This window comes from Pan paniscus, chromosome 20 (genome assembly GCF_029289425.2).
Source record: "Pan paniscus chromosome 20, NHGRI_mPanPan1-v2.0_pri, whole genome shotgun sequence".
NCBI classification, from domain to species: Eukaryota; Metazoa; Chordata; class Mammalia; order Primates; family Hominidae; genus Pan; species Pan paniscus.
In genome coordinates this window covers 47,520,289-47,535,331 of record NC_073269.2, presented here as the reverse complement: position 1 = coordinate 47,535,331, position 15,043 = coordinate 47,520,289, and the positions used below count along the sequence as shown (strand labels likewise).

Genomic DNA, 15,043 nt, shown 5'->3' with positions numbered 1-15,043 from the left:
CCCTGACTCAGCCTTTCCGCCTACCCCGACCCCGGGAGAACTGGGAGGGGGATGGGAGGCACCCGCCCTGGGGCCCACCACCCCCAGGTCTCAGAGGCAGTGACCAGGGGGTGTGTCTCCCGTCATCCCTACCCCACTCTGTCTCCACCTCTCTTCCTGTCTCCCCATCTAATCCCTGTCCCTGGGACCGGCTCCACCTCTGTCTGTCAGCTAGATGCTCACGTCTTGACCATCTGACTAACCCTAATTCTGACTCAATTTCTGTGTCTCTCATCGCTTTTTAAAAACCTACACAACAAATTTACGTATAGCAAAGTATATCGTAAACAAATTTAATGACCAAATGATAGACTGGTAAAAAATGTGCCTATCACCAAGGGCTGATACCTTTCCTGTGGCCCAGGCCCTCTGCTCTTTAAAAATGGGGCACAAATACAGGCAGGTAAGAGACAGACAGCTCTCATCCTGCACTCTTGGCTTTCTGAGAGGTATGACCCCAAGGTCCTGGAGTCTAGCTGCTGCTTCCTCCTCTGGGAAATAGAGGAGTGATATTGGTAGTACCTAGTGCATAGCACTGCTGGGACAGTTCAGTGATTTGGGGACTGATCTCCATATCAAGATGACCTGATCCTGTCTGTGTGCGGGACAGTGGCTAGCACAGAGCCCTTGTTAGGCCCGCCTACCATCTGACCCTTCTCAAACCTTCCCGTCTGAGGACATCTGCGTGCACACTTGTCCCTCCAATGCTGTCTCACTCTGGATGGCCCTGACACCTGAGAGGCCAGACAGCCAAGTGGTTTCTAGGACCTTTGTGATTCTAGGCCTGGGTTCCTGTTTCATTTCTGCCTCTGATGGCCGAGTGGCCTTGAGGAAGCAACATCTTTCCGGGCCTCCCTTGACCCACTTCACTAGTTCATGGGGCCATCTGAGGATCCAACCCGGTGTCAGGCACTTCGCTCAGGCCTGACAGAGGACAGAAGCGCTCCGTAGCAGAGGCTTTCGTTCTTTAATAGTCGCTCTGAGCATCTTGTCTGCCTCCATCCAGCTCTCACTTTCCCTGTCTGGCTCTAATTCTGGTTGACCCAGAGGGCATAGCTGAGGCTCGGAGGTCAGGAACCGTGGACTCCAGGAGGCAGTTTTGAGGGTCCTTCAGGCTTGGCCACGGGAGGATACCACCATTCCATCTCAGAGGCATGAGGAGTCCCTAGGCCCCGACTTGGTGACCCTTGCCCTGTGTGCCCCCTCAACAGTGGCCAGGCCCTCCTGTGTGTGTCTGCTGGGGGAGCAGGAGCCGGGTGTGGGGGCATGGGAAGGCGGGACGCCTGGGTTCCCACAGGCCCGGTGGCTGAGTCACCAGGCGGCCATCTGGCTCCCATTAGCCCAGGGCGGCAGGGGGCTCCATGGGGCGGGCCCTGCGGCCAGCTGGGGGCAGGGACGCTGGGGCAGGCTGTGTGTGGGATGACTCAGGACCCATGATAACAGCCTGTGCGCATTTGGGGAGTGTAAACAGGAGAGGGAGAGGAAGGCGGAGGAAGGGAAAATTGTGGTTGGGCAGAGGGGGGCTGGTGGGGCTGAGAAGGGTAGAGTCCCCCCTCCCTCTACACTCAAGCTGGCAGGCCCCGTGATCCACAGCCTGGGTCCTGGGGAGAGAAGAGAGCTGCCCCCATCCTCCCTGCCTGGGGTCTCCTCCCTCCCCTGGGGCTGTATTACTCAGTGGTCAGGGTTCTGCTGCCTATAGCAGCCAGGTTTGAGGGAAGGGGGAAGAAGGGGCCCAGAGCCTGGAGTGGGGGATCAAAACCCAGAGATAAAGGCTGAGAGACAGACAGAGAGGGACAGTGACAGCAGAGGCCTAGAGAGGTGGAAATGTACAAGTAGAAAGAAGAGGCCCAGAGTGAGGCAGAAGGAGAGATGGGAACCTAACAGAAGCAAGGAGGCTCTGAGTGTGAGACACAGCGCAGACATAAACAGAGAGGGGGAGACAGACAGCATGGGAGGCAGCTGCGCTGGGGCCTAGGGGTCAGCACCGGAACCAAACTGGCCACTTCCAGCCACGAAAGGCCCTGCCAGCTGGCCTCCGGCAAGGGGAGGACTTTCACCTTGGGCCCTGCGGTGGAGACAGAGCCTAAGGCAGAGAGAGAGGGGGAGAAAGGGAGAGACAGCCAGCCAGAGCACTGGAAAGAGGGAGCGGGGGTAGGGAGAGAGACAGAAAGACAGAAAGAGACAGAAAGAAGCCCAGACAGACACCAAGAAAGACAGAGGCAGGAGACAGGGTGGGAGAGATGAGAAAGGGAACCCCAGAAACAGTGGGGGTGGGGGTTGTCTGAGATGAGACTAGACCCAGTGAGATGGTGGTGTGTGTGGGTTGTGGGGCACTGCCCTGATGTCCCCCTAGAGAAAGGGTCACTGAGCAGGCCTGGAATCAGCTGCCTTGTTGGGGATGGGGATGGGGCAGGCGGTGGGAAGGGTGGCGGCCATCAGTCCCCATCCAGCTCTGGGCTGGGCGCATCCTCAGGTTCTTCCTCATCAAAGTACCTCTCCTCCTCATCCCGTGCCACGATGTCGAGGTTGTCGAAGTCGGGGTTGTCGTCTACTGTGCTGCAGGGGGAGGAGGCTGTCAAGGACTGGGTCTCCCTGGGACCCTCGGATGCCCAGGTCAAAGGCCTGGGGCGCCCTGATGTCAAAGGCCATGTGCTGGCAGCCGTCAGAGCTGACCCTCCCAAGGGAGATGGTGTTTAAAACTCTCAGGGTTTAAAACTCAAGGAAACATTTTCCAAATCAGAGTTTGCACAAAAACTCTGGGCTGGGCATGGTGGCTCATGCCTGCAATCCCAGCACTATGGGAGGCCAAGGCAGGAAGATGGCTTGAGCCCAGCAGTTGGAGCCCTGGGCAACAAAGGGAGACCCTGTCTCTACAAGAAAATTGAAAAAGTAGCCAGGCGTGGTGGTGAGCACCTGTAGTCCCAGCTTACTCAGTTGGCTGAGGCGGGAGGCTCACTTCAGGCCAGGAGGTCAAGGCTGCGGTGAGCTATGATCAAACCACCACATTCCAGCCTGGGTGACAAAGGAGACCCTGTCTAAAAAAAACCCCAAAGCTCTAGTTTTTCTTAAAAAGCTGTAAAATGTGGCGACACATGGGCTTACATTCTCAAGCAGGCAGTGGCTCTCAACAAAGAACCACTTGGGGGTAATTTTGCCCCCACGGCATTTTGACATTTTGACGTCATCACTGGGGGCTTGCTACTGCCCTCCAGTGGATAGAGGCTGGGATTAGCCAGAGCTGACCACAGGCAGGACAGCTGCCCATGCCCTAAGGCAGCAAGTAAACCTAGCAGCACGCACTTGGGTCGCCAAGCCTAGCTTGATTTGGCCACTCAGAGATCTCCTACCCCCTTGCGACCCCTTGCGACTGCTCTAGCCCCTTCTGCCCCTCGGTGCTGCTGGGGGCTCTGGCACCTACTATGGCCTCTGCCAGGAATGCTCCTCCCACTTCCTGCAGGCCTTTGCTGTCAGCCCCTCAGAGAGGCCTTCCCTAGCCACCCTGTCACTCCCCTCCCACTGCTTCACTTTTCCTCATGGCCCCATCACCATGAAGTGCTAGAAAATCCTAGGTCTTCCTCACTAGAGTGGGACCCCTTTTCAGGCAGGGAAGCCTTTCGTTGGTTTTGGTCCCCGCCTTATCCCCAGAGCCTGTGGACATCACAGATGCTCAGCACATGCCAACTGAATGCACGGATGGGGGACACATCGGGGCCACTGCTGCCCTCCCGAGGCAACACACTGTGGTCCCTGCCACCCCCAATTTCCTCCTGGGCCCTGGCTTGGGAACAGCAGTGATGCCTGCTGAATGAGGGTCCCCATGGTCCAGGCCCTCTGCTCACCACTTTGCGTGCAGGAACTGGGGCTCTGAGCAGGCCTGCCTGGCTGGAAGTGGAGCAGCCAGATTCCATTCAATAGCCAGGGATCCCAGAATGGGAGGAGGCTCTGGTGACCATGGCTGGGCCCCACGGCAGGGGCAATCACAATTCCCACTTTCCTGATGAGCCCACCTCAGGACGGACGTAGGGTCCGCTTATGTGTGGTCACACATTTCACATGTCATCGGGGCTGGATGTGAAACCAAGGAGGGTCCTCTGCTGCTGGGCCCAGTGTTTGGGACCACAAGGCAAAGCTACCTTAAATGACAAAACCAATCTTTGACTGACACATCACTCTCCTGGGTCCTTTTCCAAAGCAGGTGGCCCACGTGTCTCAGCCCTGGGGTGCTACTGGAGAAATGAACAACTGTAACTGTGGGGGCAGCCAGTGCAGGCCCCTCCATGCCGGGCATGAACTTTGCCAGGGGTTACTTCCTGCAGCATGAGGAGGTCCAAGGTGAAGCGGAAGAGGTTGGGCTTCCTAGGGAGACTTGGGGGGCTTGGGGTAGTAGCCTCTGCCATTGCCAGGAGGGAAGTGTTTCAGGGTTTCATTGATACTGAGCTATATGTCATCCCTGTCCACCCCCTGCCTTAGAGGTGAGGAGACTGAGGGTCTGAGATGGACAAGGCTAGTCCAAGGTCACCCAGCCTCTTCCTTTGGCTGTTCAACCCCACATCCTGGAACTGTTTTGGGGCCTTGTAGCTCCACAAAGGGAGACCCCCACAGCTTGGTAAGGGCTCTGCATGTGACCAAAGGCCGTGGGATGCTGGGCTGGGGAATGGGGAGGTGGGGGCACAGGAGCACCTGTAGTCAAAGTCCCCGTCCTTGCCATCTAGGAAGCGCTGGTGCATGCGGCTGGTGAACTCCTCTCGCAGGATCAGCCTCTCCTCCGAGTCGGGAACCCAGGCCTCCGAGTCCTTGCCTGACCTCTGGTCTGCAGAGGGAGAGGAGAGGGGGTGTGAATGCGGGTGCACTCGGGCAGGCACTGAGCACAGAGTCCACAGAGAGCTGCTGCTCCTGTGCCCAGCCTTGCGCTGGGTGGCTCTGGGAACACAGTAGTGACAGAGATGGCCCTGGTCCCTGCCCTCCAGGGACACGCATAAAACACATGACCATATAGTGCTCTGGAGACTGTATCCTCGGGTCAGGATCTGAGACCTGAAGGGTGGGAGGAGAGGCATTCCTGGCGGAGGGAACGGCCTGTCCAGACCTGGAGGCGAGGGTTCATTTGGTGCCTCAGAGTGGGGGATGGGGATGCTGCAGCGGTTGGAAGGGCATACACAGAGAGTCAGGCCGGGCAGGGGAGGGACGCAATGTCGGCTTTTGCAGGTTGGGGGCCCAGCCTGCTGCCATGAAGTGGAGACAGACAGGCCTGGGGCTGGGGTGTCTGGAATCTGGGGTCTCCCTGCTACTGGCCCTCACCTTCCTCATCACTGTCCTCCTCCTCCTCCTCTTCCTCCAAGCAGGCCTCCTCCTCCTCCTGCTGTTGGAGCAGACGCTGCTGTAGCTCCCGCTCCTCGTAGGACTGGAGCAGCAAGTTGGAGAGCGGGCAAGCAGGTCTCCCGGGGGACCCGGGCTTGGGGGGCTGGTGGGTTGGGGTGCGGGCACTGAGCTCCTCCTGGGTGAGGTACTGCCCGATGTACTGCTCATATAGCAGGGGGGCCCGGAACCGCATCTGCTCATCACTGAAGTACTCGCCCCCTGCACAGAGAAGAGACAGGGTGGGCATGGGGTGAGCGACTGAGCAGATGTGTCCATGTGGGTATGTGTGTGATCATGCTTGTGGGATGATGTGCGTACACAGTCCAAGTGTGTGTATGCATACATTCAAAAACACAGGAAAACATGCAGGCACCTGAGGTGCGCGTGAGTACTCATGCAGGCGCCTGAGGCGTGCGTGTGAGTACTCATGCAGGCGCCTGAGGCGTGCGCGTGAATACTCATGCAGGTGCCTGAGGCTGTGTGCGCAAGCACTCATGCAGGCACCTGAGGTCACGTGCATGTGATTACTCGTGCAGGCACCTGAGTGTGTATGTGGCCCGGCCTCTATCTTCCTGTGTATTCATGTATTCATGCATCCAGGCATGTGTGTGCATGGGCAGACCTGGCTACATCCTGGCCTCTGAGGCTCTGACGGTCTGGAGCTCGTGTACAACTGTGTCCAGGCACGATGCACAAGCTCCTGCCCATGGACGTGTGCGTGGCCTATGTACACACACATGTCCTGTGAGGCCCAGCATATGCCCACGGACACCTGTCTGTCTGGGTGTCAGCATGCAGGACAATGCAGCAGAGGTTGTGTGTCTCTAGGTTGTGTGCCTGTTTGTGGGGCCCTAGTCTGGCTGGCAGTGGACACGCCTTCACTGTGGGGCATGTATGTGTGTACATCCACGTGGATTTGGCAAGTGTGTGCAAGGGATCAGGTCAGGTGGGGCATCTGCCCGTGTATCCCTGGGAAAGCCTCCTGGTGGTGGAAGGCCCTAGATCCATCCTCTCTCGAGTGCTCCTCTATGCAGCAACCCCTCAGGTGGGCCTGGCTTCCCCACTACCCCAAAACCTGAGTTCCCTGCATCACCCCTGGCTGCCTGTTTCTGCATGAGCGACTCTGTCCCTCAAGTAACAGTTAAACCTGCCCTGGTCCCTCCCCTCCACTGGTCCTAGCCCTGTCTTCAGAGTCCAGGGCAAAGAAACTGCTCGGACTCCTGGCCTCTGCAGCACCATAGGCTGTGACTGTCCCTGTCCTGCTCAGCTTCCCCACTCCTGCCAGCAATCTTACCCCCAGCTGTTTGTGGCATCCTCTAGCAGACTCAGTTTTTTGAGATGGAGTCTCGCTCTGTTGCCCAGGCTATAGTGGTGTGATCTCGATTAACTCTAACTGCAACCTCCACCTCCCGGGTTCAAGTGATTCTCCTGCCTCAGCCTCCTGAGTAGCTGGGATTATAGGCACCTGCCACAGTGCCTGGCTAATTTTTTTTGTATTTTTAGTAGAGCCGGGGTTTCACCATGTTGGCCAGGCTGGTCTTGAACTCCTTATCTCAAGTGATTTGCCTGCCTCGGCCTCCCAAAGTGCTGGGATTACAGGTCTGAGCCACTGTGCCCAGCCTCTAGCAGATTCAGTTTCTATCCCTCCTTCTCCCCAACTTGGATTATCACCCACCCCGGCTCTGGATCTCTCTCCATCTCTTCCTTTATCTCCATCTTTCTATCTTTCCTGCTTTTTTCAGTTTCTGTCACCTACCCCCACCTCATTCATCTTTTTTTTTTTTTTGGCAACCTCCACCTCCCAGATTCATGTAATTCTCCTCCCTCAGCCTCCCAAGTAACTGAGATTACAGTTGCCTGCCACCACATGTGGCTAATTTTTTTGTATTTTTAGTAGAGATGGGGTTTCACCATGTTGGCCAGGCTGCTCTGGAACTCCTGACCTCGGGTCCACCCCAACCTCGCCCTCCCAAAGTGCTGGGATCACAGGCTTGAGTGACTGTGCCCGGCCCATCTTCCTTCTGTTTTCATCCTCATTTCCACATCTGTGTTTCTTTTTTTTTTTTTTTTTTTTTTTTTGAGACAAGATCTGGCTTTATCGCCCAGGCTAGAGCTTAGTGGTGGGATCTCAGCTCACGCAACTTCCACCTCCCAGGCTCAAGCAATTCTCCCACCTCAGCCTTCTGAGTAGCTAGGGCGCCACCACACCCAGCTAATTTTTGTATTTTTTGTAGAGACAGCATTTCGCCATGTTGCCCAGGCTGGTCTTGAACTCATGAGCTCAAGTGATCTACCCACCTTGACCTCCCAAAGTGCTGGGATTACAGGCATAAGCCATTATGCCCAGCCTCTCTCTCTTTCTCTGTGAACCTCTCTATAACTTGTGCCTTCTCCCTAACGGCAACTTAACTCACTCTGCTTTATTCACTCTCATCTTTTAACTTTGGTTCTGGTGTTGTGGTCACAAGGATGCTTTTAATTATGTCACGGTCAAAAAGCTATCATTTTTTTCCTTCATGGTTTTCATAGTGTGTCTTGTTCAGAAGGCTTCTGTGTCCCCAAGGTCATGTACATACTCCTTTTGGTTTCCCCTGATGCCTCTGTATATGGTATGAGGTAGGGATCTCATGTTTTGTTCCTTAGGTATGACCAATTATCACAGCACAGTGTACTGTGTCCTCAGCCTACCAATCTGAAATGCCACTTCTGACATCTACTAAATTTTGATCTATTCTCATTGTCTGTCCCATTCTCTTCCCTGGACCCCTGTCTATCTCTCCCCCTTACTTTACATTTCTGTCTCAGTCTCTTCCTGTGTCCCTGTCTCTGTCTCAGAACTTCTCTCCCAGGATCTCTGTCTCTGTTTCTGCTCTTGTATTCTTTTCTCTAATTCCCTCTGCCTCAGTCTCCCCTCCCTCCCCATATGTGCCCACTGTCACCCATCTGGCCCCCACACCTTGGATCAGCTCTCGCAGGGCAGCATAGCGCCGGTTACGCAGGCGGGTACGCAGGGTGCGGGGCCGGGCAGTGCCCTGCCGGGCCACCTCAGCACAGTAGAAGTCTGCACGGTGGTCGCCACGCACGTGGCCAAAGCAGGCCAGATGCTCCTCACGGAGGCCTGTGCGGAAGCGCTCCAGGAACACCAGTGGCTTCTCGTGGTACAGCTGGGCCAGGATGGCCACTTTCTCATGCTCTGTCAAGTCGGGTTCACCCTGCTGCTGGCTGCAAACAGGCAGGCGGCTGGCGGCTACAGCGTGCAGCATAGCACTCACTGCTGCATTTTCAGCCCCGGAGGTGTCACTGTCCAGGGCCACTGGTGTTGCCTCAGCTGCTTCCACTTTGTCCTCGGGTTTAGATGGGACTGGTGTCCGGCTCAGCTCACCCCAGTGCCCAGGTCCAGGCTCTGTGCAGCCTGAGGAAAGGAGAGATTGGTTAGTTCAGAGATGGGAGTGTGGGAAGGGACTGGGGGCTTAGTCACTCACTCAGCTCACATTTACTGGGCACTGACTATATTCTGGGCACTGTTCTGGGCACTAGAGAAACCACAGTGAGCAAAAGTTGACATTTCAGTAGGGGACACAAACAATTAGCAACATAATTACCGAAAACATAATGTGTTAGGTGTTTCCTGGAGTTATGCGGAAAAATAAACAGGGAAGGAGGAGGGAAGAGGTGGAGGAGGCTGCAATTTTATTTTATTTTCGAGACAGGGTCTTGCTCTGTCACCCAGGCTGGAGTGCAGGGCGCAATCACAGCTCAGTGCAGCCTTGACCGCCTGGGCTTGAGCGATCCTCCCATCTCAGCCTCCCGTGTAGCTAGGACCACAGGCATATACCACCATGCCTGTGTAATTTTTAAATTTTTTGTAGAGACAGGGTATTGACATGTTACTCAGGCTGGTCTCAAACTCCAGGGCTCCAGCAATCCTCCTGCCTTGGCCTCCCAAAGTGCTGGGCATTAAAGGTGTAAGCCACTGTGACTGGCCTATTTTTATTTTTATTTTTTAAGAGATAAGGCCTTGCTCCATTGCCAGGCTGGAGTGCAATGGCACAACCATGGTTCACTGTAACCCTGAACTCCTGGGCTCAAGCAATCCTCCCACCTCAGCCTCCTGAGCAGCCAGGACTACAGGCATGCACAACCATACTCAGTTAATCTTTAAATTTTTTTTTTTTCTTTTTTTTTTTTGAGATGGAGTTTTGCTCTTGTTGCCCAGGCTGGAGTGCAATGGCGTGAGATCTGCCCACTGCAACTGCCGCCTCCTGGGTTCAAGTTATTGTGGTTGGTGCCTCAGCCTCCCAACTAGCTGGGATTACAGGTACAAGCCAAATGCCTGGCTAATTTTTGTATTTTTAGTAGAGACAGGGTTTCGCTATGTTGGCTTGGCTGGTCTCCAACTCCTGACCTCAGGTGATCCACTCCCCTTCGGCCTCCCAAAGTGCTGGGATTACAGGTGTGTGCCACTGCACCCTGCCAATCTTTTTTTTTTTTTTTTTTGAGACGGAGTCTCGCTCTTTCGCCCAGGCTGGAGTGCAGTGGAGCAATCTTGATTCACTGCAACCTCCGCCTCAGGTTCAAGCAATTCTCTGCCTCAGCCTACCAAGCAGCTGGGATTACAGGTGCCTGCCACCATGCCCGGCTAATTTTTGTATTTTTAGTATAGACAGGGTTTCACCATCTTGGCCGTGCTGGTCTCGAACTCCTGACCTCGTGATCCACCCGCCTCGGCCTCCCAAAGTGCTAGGATTACAGGCGTGAGCCACTGCGCCCGGCCTGCACCCTGCCAATCTTTAAATTAAAAAAAGAAAAAAAGTTTGAGTAAAGACAAGGTCTCACTAGGTTGCCCAGGGTGGTCTCAATCTCTTGAGCTCAGGCAATCCTCCCACCTCGATCTTCCAAAGTGCTGGAATTACAGGCGTGCACCACTGGACCCGGCCTAATTTTAATTTTTTTTGGTAGAGACAGGGTCTTGCTGTGTTGCCCAGGCTGGTCTTGAACTCCTGGCCTCAAGTGATCCTCCTGCCTCAGGCTTCCAAAGTGCTGAGATTACAGTGTAAACCACCATGCCTGGCCAAGGCTGCAATTTTAAATGGAAGGCTCAGAGAAGGCTTTGCCAAAAAAGTGACATTTGATTAGAGACCTCAGGTGGTGAGGGATTAAGCCATGAGGTCTCTTGGAAAAGAGAATTCCAGGCAGAGGCAACAACTACTGCAAAGGCCCTGAGGCCTGACTTATTGATCCACTCAATTCTTTAAATCGTTAATACATTTGCTAATTTGTTTACTCATTCATTCACTCTCTCATGCATTCATGCGTTCACCCAACCACTCTTTAATAACTCTAAATCTTAGGCCGGGCGCGGTGGCTCGCGCCTGTAATCCCAGCACTTTGGGAGGCTGTGGCAGGTGGATCACCTGAGGTCGGGATTTCAAGACCAGCCTGACCAACTGGGAGAAACCCCGTCTCTACTAAAAATACAAAATTAGCCATTGTGGCACATGCCTGTAATCCCAGCTACTCGGGAGGCTGAGGCAGGAGAATAGCTTGAACCTGGGAGGCAGAGGTTGGGGTGAGCCAAGATCGTGCCATTGCACTCCAGTCTGGGCAACAAGAGCAAAACTCTAAAAAAAAAAAAAAAAAGAAAAAAAAAACACTAAATCTCTGAGAGGCCCTAAGTCAGGCAATGCTGAGGATCCATAGGATGAATCCAGTCCAGCTCCTGCCCTCAGGGAGCACCCAGTCTGATGTGGGAGCCAGTCAGGATCAACAATAATACGGGCAAAGAAAACAGGAAAGCTGGCTGGGCACCATGGCTCATGCCTGTAATCCAGCACTTTGGGAGGCCGAGGTGGGCAGATCACTTGAGGCCACAAATTCGAGACCAGCCTGGCCAACATGGTGAAACCCTCTCTCTATTAAAAATACAAAAATCAGCTGGGCATGGTGGTGGGCACCTGTAATCCCTGCTACTCAGGAGGCAGAGGCACAAGAATCACTTGAACCCATGAGGCAGAGGTTGCAGTGAGCCGAGATCAGCCATTGCACTCCAGCCTGGGTGACAGAGTGAAGACTCTGTCTCAAAAAAATGGAAAGAAAACAGGAAAGCGGAGCGCTGGGCAAACCTTGGTGAGACTTGTTTCTCAAGAGTGGAGGGAGCAAGCCTGCGGCAAGCAGGAAATACGTGAAAACAGAATATAGAGACAACTTTAAGCAGCGTGGCTGGGTTGGGGAGGAAAGAAGTCACAGGTGACATACATGTGTTGTGTGTATCCGGGAGGATTTAAATCACTGATGCAGCTGAAGACTGAGCTGGACAAGGGCAGGGGCTGTGGAGGAAGGAACAGGATCATGAGTGAGCGAATCAGAAAGATGTCAGGAGGCTGAGTGGAGGAGCCACGGGGCTGACGTGCTGGAAGTAAGGGAGGCATCCAGGGGAATGGTCCGACTGCTGCTACACGGGCCTCCAGACTCCTCAGGAGAGAAATGTTGGGCTGGAGACAGAGCTGTGGGTGTCATCAGAATCAAGACAAGAACCAAAGCCAAGAGAAATGAGAGGTAGGGATTGGGGAGGGCACAGGGGAGTGGGAGAGGGATGACAAGAGGGTCCAGGAAAAAGCACTGCACAGATGCGGGGAGGACATGCCTCTGAAGCTAAAAACTGGCTGTGCAAAAGATAGCTACATCGTCATCCCTGGAGCCCATTACTGTTATCTTAAAAAAAAGAGGCCGGTTGCAATGGCTCACCCCTGTAATCCCAGCACTTTGGGAGGCCAAGGTGAGTGAATCACTTGAGGTCAGGAGCTCAAGACCAGCTTGGCCAACATGGCGCTCTACCAAAAATACAAAAAATTAGCCGGGTGTGGTGGCGCGCTCCTGTAGTCCCAGGTACTCAGGAGGCTGAGGTAGGAGAATTGTTTGAACTCCGGAGGCAGAGGTTGCAGTGAACCGAGATCACGTACTCCAGCCTGGTCAACAGAGCGAGACTCCGTCTTAAAAAAAAAGAAGGCAATGTCAAAAGGGGAAGCAGAGATTGGAGTGATGTAGCCACATGCCAAGGAATTCCAGAAACCACCACTGGCTGGAAGAGGCAAGAAATGGGTTTTCTCCCAGAGCCTGTGGGGAAGCACAACCCTGCAGACACCTGGATTTCAGTTCAGCAACACTGACTTCAGCCTTCTGGCCTTGAGAACTATGAGAGAATAAAGTTCTGTTGTTTGAAGCCATGCAGTTTGTAGTACTTTGTTACAGCACCCCTGGGAAACAAAGTCAGGCTGAGAAGGAGCAGCCTGAGAGACAGGCAGGAAATCAGGCACTGTGGTGTCACTGAAGCCAAAGGAAAACATGCAAAAAGGATGGAAGGGTCAACAGCATTTAATTCTAGTCCAGTCTAGTAAGAAAAAAAACCTGAATGGGCCAAGTGTGGTGGCTCACACCTGTAATCCCAGCACTATGGGAGGCTGAGGCAGGAGGATCTCTTGAGGTCAGAAGTTCGAGGCCAGCCTGGCCAACATGGTGAAACCCCATCTCTACTAAAAATATACAAAATTAGACAGGCATAGTGGCGGGCACCTGTGATCCCAGCTACTTGGGAGGCTGAGGCACAGGAATCACTTGAACCTGGGAGGTGGAGGTTGCAGTGAGCTGAGATCATGCCACTGCACTCCAGCCTGGGCAACAGAGTGAGACTCTCAAAAAACAAACAAACAAAAACCTGAATGGGGGGACTGAATTGAACAACATGGGGGAAGTCAGTGCAGACCCTAATCAGAGCAGTTTCTTAGGAGAAAAGTCAGACAGTCGTGAGCAGGAGACGAGGAAATGGAGACCAAGTATACATGACTCTCTGAAGGAGATAGATGGGGCCAAGAGACAAATTTTTTTTTTCTTTTTTTTGAAACAGGGTCTTGCTCTGTTGCTCAGACTGGAATGCAATAGTGCAAACACAGCTCACTGCAGCTTCGACCTCCTGGGCTCAAGTGATCCTCCCGCCTCAGACTCCTGAGTAGCCGGGACCACAGGAATGCACCATCAAACCTGGCTAATTTTTTTTGGGGGGGACAGAGTTTTGCTCTGTTACCCAGACTGGAGTACAGTGGTGCGATCTCTGCTCACTGCAACCTCCGCCTCCCGGGTTCAAGTGATTCCAGTTGGTGCCTCAGCCTCCCGAGTAGCTGGGATTACAGGCCCACACCACGACGCCTGGCTAATATTTCTCATTTTTAGTAGAGACGGGGTTTCGCTATGTTGGCTAGGCTGGTCTCCAACTCCTGACCTGAGGTGATCTTCCTGCCTCCGCCTTCCAAAGTGCTGCGATTACAGGTGTAAGCCACCGGGCCTGGCCTTAATTTTTAAATTTTTTGTAGAGATGGGGTCTGGCTATGTTGCCAGTGCTGGTCTCAAACTCCTGGGCTCAAGTCTCACTCTGCTGCAGAGGCTGGAGTGCAGTGGAGTAATAATCTTAGGTCACTGCAATCTCAAAGGATTCGAGTGACACTCCCACCTTAGTCTCCTGAGTAGCTTGTCCTAGCTACTCCCTAGCCACCAGGCCTGGCTAATTTTTAAATGTTTATAGAGATCAGGTTTCTCTCTCTTGCCCAGGCTGGTCTCAAACTCTTGGGCTCAAGCAACTCTCCTGCCTTGGCCTCCCAAAGTGTTGGGATTACAAGTGGGAGCCACTGCACCTGGCCTTAAGACTTTTTTTAGGTTAAATTTTTTATTTTTAGAAAATTTCAAACATACACAAAAGTAGAAAGTACAACGACAACTCTCCCCCTACCTCCATATACCAATCATCTCCATCTGGCTTCCACAATTACCAATTCTTGGCCAGTGGTGTTGGAGCCACGCTTCCAATCACACCTCACCCGACGTCGGATTACTTTGAAGGTTGTGGGAAAGCACAGAAATTGAGTAAGGACTTTGAAAGGAGCCTGGCTGGATTTCGGACTTTGGGGGAAACGGGAGTTACAATGAAATGAAGGAATCGTTAGATTGGGATAAGTTTGCATGAGGCAGGTAGAAGTTTAGCCTGGAAAGGTAGGAGGATTCGTCTAGAGAGCAAGGGAAGGCTCAGCTTGGTACAGGGAAGGAGGTAATTTGAGAAGGGCTGGTCTGAGGCAATGCAGGAATTAGGCCGGGGCAGAAAGGTTTCTGTTAATTTGAGAGTTAGCCTGGTAAGGAAATGAATTAGGGACATGGAAAGGATTGGTCTGGAACTGGGAAGAGGTTAATTTCGGGGGGAAGGAATGGAGGAAAAGAAGGTCAGCCCGCGACAAGGGAGGGAATAATCTGGGCAAAGTAGTGAAGAGGACCGGTAAAGCTGAGGGGGGCGGGTGTCCCCCTAAAACGAGTCCTACTTCGCGTTCCTGGGGGAATCATTTCCTAGAGACACCGCAACCGCACCCACCCGCCGCCTGCGCGTGACCAAGATCTCACCCTTATCGGGTTCCTTCGCCGCCGTCGTCACGGCCTCCATCCTGATTCTCTCGGACTTTTCAACCGCCCGGCGGGCCCCGCACACTAACCTCCGGCCCACGCACGCAAGAGACACTTTCGCCTGAGAATGTTCCGGGTCCGGGTGCACCGCTGCGCCCAGGCACCGAAGTTCCGGGCCTAAGGCAGACGTTGCATTGCGCATGCGTGCCTC

The 15,043-nt window shown here is 53.8% G+C and overlaps 1 protein-coding gene across 3 annotated transcripts; it reads right to left on the bottom strand.

The window, feature by feature from the left end:
• Positions 1 to 318: 318 nt before the first annotated feature.
• On the bottom strand, positions 319 to 15,034 carry CCDC97 (coiled-coil domain containing 97). Of its 3 annotated transcripts, XM_063600339.1 has the most exons (6): positions 14,833 to 14,939; positions 11,653 to 11,723; positions 8,354 to 8,809; positions 5,338 to 5,616; positions 4,720 to 4,849; positions 319 to 2,595 (listed from the first exon to the last, which is right to left on the bottom strand). In XM_063600339.1, exons 3-6 carry the CDS (start codon positions 8,658 to 8,660, stop codon positions 2,475 to 2,477), a joined length of 837 nt encoding a protein of 278 aa, XP_063456409.1. In that variant the 5' UTR covers positions 8,661 to 8,809; positions 11,653 to 11,723; positions 14,833 to 14,939; the 3' UTR covers positions 319 to 2,474. The 3 variants fall into 3 exon arrangements, with proteins under 3 accessions (XP_063456409.1, XP_003812508.3, XP_063456408.1); XM_003812460.6 differs by lacking the exon at positions 11,653 to 11,723 and having other exon boundaries at positions 14,833 to 15,034; XM_063600338.1 differs by lacking the exons at positions 319 to 2,595; positions 11,653 to 11,723 and having other exon boundaries at positions 4,178 to 4,849; positions 14,833 to 15,034.
• Positions 15,035 to 15,043: the final 9 nt, after the last annotated feature.

Coding starts and splice junctions, on each gene's coding strand:
- CCDC97 (XM_063600338.1), bottom strand. CDS start 15,034: ATGCGCAATGCAACGTCTGCCTTAGGCCCGGAACTTCGGTGCCTGGGC. Junction 8,810..14,832: donor GGCGAAGGAACCCGATAAGG/GTGAGATCTTGG, acceptor TCCTTTCCTCAG/GCTGCACAGAGCCTGGACCT. Junction 5,617..8,353: donor CCTGCGAGAGCTGATCCAAG/GTGTGGGGGCCA, acceptor TTCTCTGTGCAG/GGGGCGAGTACTTCAGTGAT.